At 54.5% G+C, this 3,313-nt stretch overlaps 1 protein-coding gene across 1 annotated transcript in view; it reads left to right on the plus strand.

Moving 5' to 3' along the window:
- Window positions 1-3,313, plus strand: part of LOC104495599 (A disintegrin and metalloproteinase with thrombospondin motifs 14-like) — a gene marked incomplete at its 5' end in the record, with an annotated part of 9,585 nt that overhangs the window by 3,077 nt on the left and 3,195 nt on the right. The window contains 5 exons of the mRNA XM_010138584.1: window positions 517-650; window positions 867-990; window positions 1,121-1,201; window positions 1,362-1,525; window positions 2,034-2,202. Coding sequence (XP_010136886.1) covers window positions 517-650; window positions 867-990; window positions 1,121-1,201; window positions 1,362-1,525; window positions 2,034-2,202 — 672 coding nt within the window. The remainder of the gene's footprint in view (window positions 1-516; window positions 651-866; window positions 991-1,120; window positions 1,202-1,361; window positions 1,526-2,033; window positions 2,203-3,313) is intronic.

Genomic DNA, 3,313 nt, shown 5'->3' on the forward strand with positions numbered 1-3,313 from the left:
CCCTACTCGTCCTGCGCTAGTAAGAGGAGAGCCCTTGGTGATGGCAGCCAGAGGGAAATCCTTTTGCTCCACTTTAAAAGTTTTATCTCTGCTCTCTGTGTGCTTTGGCATGCGGAGGACTTGTTTGCATTCTGGATAGTGGGACGATGGCGCTGCCTGCTTGTTCCTGGAGCTGCAGTGAGGAGGGTGCCACTCTGCTCCGTGCTGGGATGGGAGCCAGGTCCGCCTGCATGGCTTGGTATTCCTCAGGCGTGCAGCCAGACGTCTGGTGTTGCGGTGTCGTGAAACGTATCCCGTCCAGTTGCCTTCTCTTAATTTCCTGAGTGTGCTGGGCAAAAGTGCAGGCTCTTGAGCAGCAAACGAATGCAGCAAAATAAGGCACAGGAATAGCCTGGGATTTGGAGATCTGGCTGTGCTCAGGGGTATGAGCTGAGATGGGTTTTGACCTTCAGTCAGCCTAATGTATTTCCACAAACCCCTTTTTTCCCTGTTTCTCCCCTTTTTATTTTGCCACAGATGCTCAGAAGTGTGAGCTGATCTGCCAGTCTGAGGGAACGGGGGACGTGGTGTTCATGAATCAGGTTGTTCACGACGGTACCCGGTGCAGCTACCGAGACCCCTACAGCATCTGTGTCCGGGGCGAGTGCGTGGTGAGGAGCTGATGGCTGCTGCGTGACTGTCCCTGTCCTTTGGCTGTCCAGGAGAGAGCTTGTGCATTCCCATGACCCGAGGGGACCCTCAAGGATGCATGTTTCGGCCCAGGGACTGGCCCCGTGTGCAGCAGAGGGCTGTGGGGGTGGCAGAGTGATGGGATGGACTGTAGGGATGTAACCACCTGTTTGTATTCTCTTCTCCACGGATGACAGCACGTCGGCTGTGACAAGGAGGTCGGCTCCCTGAAGCAGGATGACAAGTGTGGGGTCTGCGGCGGGGACAATTCCCACTGCCGGACGGTGAAGGGCACGCTGGCCAAGACCCCTAAGCAGCCAGGTGAGCAGGCTGGGTGGGTTTGGGAGCGGATTTGGTCAGGGTCAGCTGAATTCATGTGTGGGTGCAAGGTCTGGTTAGCGCAAAGCTGTGCTTTCTCTTTCCTCCATCCTTCCTCTCTCCCTTTCAGCAGGTGTTTTGAAGATGTTTGAGATTCCAGCTGGGGCAAGGCACCTTCAGATAGAAGAGATGGAACCGGCATCCCACAGCATTGGTGAGTACGCCATAGTTCACCTCTCCCTTCACCTGCTACCTCTTTCTCAGCCCTATTCTGACAATTCCCACCCAGAGGGTCCTATTTGGGTCATTCCAGCCCTTCAAAGGCAGTGCCCAAAGGAAGTGGTGTTGAAATACCTCCTTTCTGTTACCTCTAGCTGTTAAGAATCAAGCCACAGGTAACTTCATCCTTAATGCCAAGGGCAAAGAAGCCAAAAGCCAAGTGTTCATTGAGATGGGCTTGGAGTGGGAATACACCATTGAACATGGCAAGGAGAGTCTGAAAACCAGTGGTCCTCTGCACGAGGCCATCAGCATTTTGGTAAGCCTGGCTGTCACATCCTCTGGGGGTGTTGGGCTCGACCATCACCTGGTGGTACAGAGGTGGTCTGAGGTGGGATGGAGGAGATGACGGAAGGATTTTGGTAGAGAAAGGATGTAGGGGAGTTAGGGGTTGGGTTCACTTGGTCCCCAGGGTAGGGTAGGTCTGCACTCCTATCCAGCCCATGGCTGGTGCTGGCTTTGGGCATAGACTGGTCCTGCAGGTCAGCGGAGAGGCCTTTCAGGGGTATGTGACGCAGTGCTGCAGTTGAACTGTTTGGGCAGTGCTTTCTCCACACTGGAGAGGTATGTTCCTAAAGGTTAGGTTCTGTGTTCAGAGCCCACGTTGGTTGTAGTAACAGGGTTTGTTTCTCCTGCTCGTGTGTACCATACCATGTGGTCATTGTTAACTTCTTTTTCCTTTGATGGCCTCTTCTTCCTTCCCCTCTCCCATGACATCACTCCTTCCTCTCCTTCCCCCTCTCCTATTGTCCTCTCTTTGCCTGCAGGTCATCCCTCAGGAGGAGGAGGAGGCGAGGAGCAGCCTGATGTACCGGTACATCATCCACGAGGACCTGCTGCCCATGATTGGAAACAACAACGTCCTGCTTGAGGAGATGGATTCCTATGAATGGGCCCTCAAGAGCTGGTCTCAGTGCTCCAAGGCGTGTGGGGGAGGTAGCATTCTCTTCGTATTGGCCCACAGTGTGTGCTTGGGAGGATGCTGGGATATGTTAGGCAGTGCGTGAGCTCTTTGGGGCATCTCTGCTTATGTGATGGTATGTGCATACCTTTGTCTGTCCATGGACCTGCTATGAGTGTTTAATTTGTTGGCTGTTTTTAGCCCACTTGAGCCAAGGAGTAGTGATCTTGCAGATGACTGCTCCTCAGGCTTACGTGGAAATAGGTCTGGACACACCAGAAGGTGCTGTGATGGAGGGCAGTAGCACACGTGGGCTCCTGGCAGAGTTATTCCCGGATTTTTTTCCTTTGGGAGGAAGCACGTGTGCCCACATGCTGGTGTCCGAGGGTTTGGTGGTGAAAGCCTTGCCTCCACCTGGCCAGTGGGATCTGATGTGGCAGCTGGCCCTGTTCTGAGCCGGGAGTGGACCAGATGTCCAGAGACCTCCAGATGTCACTTCCAACTTATCTGACCCTCAAATGATGGAGAAGACCTCACGTTTCTACCTTGCACCAGCCAACTCACAGCTGGAAAATATTTGGACTTGCAGAGCTGGAAGATGAGCCCTCACTGGCTCCCCAGACCTTGCTGCAGCAGGGCTGCTGGCAGGGTGGCAGGCAGCTCATGGTGGCGGCTGGCTTCGCCCCCGGTCTGATCTGCTTCCAAGCAAGTGCAGCTTATTTGGCAAATTATAGCAGTGCTTTGGCTAGGCTTGCGATATGCTGCTTTTTTTTCTCCAAATTTGGAGAAACAATGGCAAATTTTTGGCTCATGAATCACTCATGGGGCTGCTGTCTCCACCAAGAAACTGGTGCTTTGACCTAGGTTTCTGGGAGTGCAGCTTGGGGGAAGGTGGGGAGGGGGAAAGGCTGAGACTGCTTCACCCCACGCTGTGTGCACCTCACAGCAGCCTGGTTCACCTTGAGGCAGGGGTTCCGTCACCCACACAAGCATCCTCTGCAAGCCTGGGTGAAGCACCGCTTGGTCCTGCCTAAGTGGTGACATTCTAGAGTACGCAAGCCGGCAGGGATGGGGGAGAGCAGCTGGCCAGGGAGCCAGTGGGAACCCCGCACCCCCTGCCTCAGCATCCATGCTCTGTCCCCCCCG

Source organism: Buceros rhinoceros, unplaced genomic scaffold (assembly GCF_000710305.1).
Source record: "Buceros rhinoceros silvestris isolate BGI_N320 unplaced genomic scaffold, ASM71030v1 scaffold25776, whole genome shotgun sequence".
Lineage (NCBI taxonomy): Eukaryota > Metazoa > Chordata > Aves > Bucerotiformes > Bucerotidae > Buceros > Buceros rhinoceros.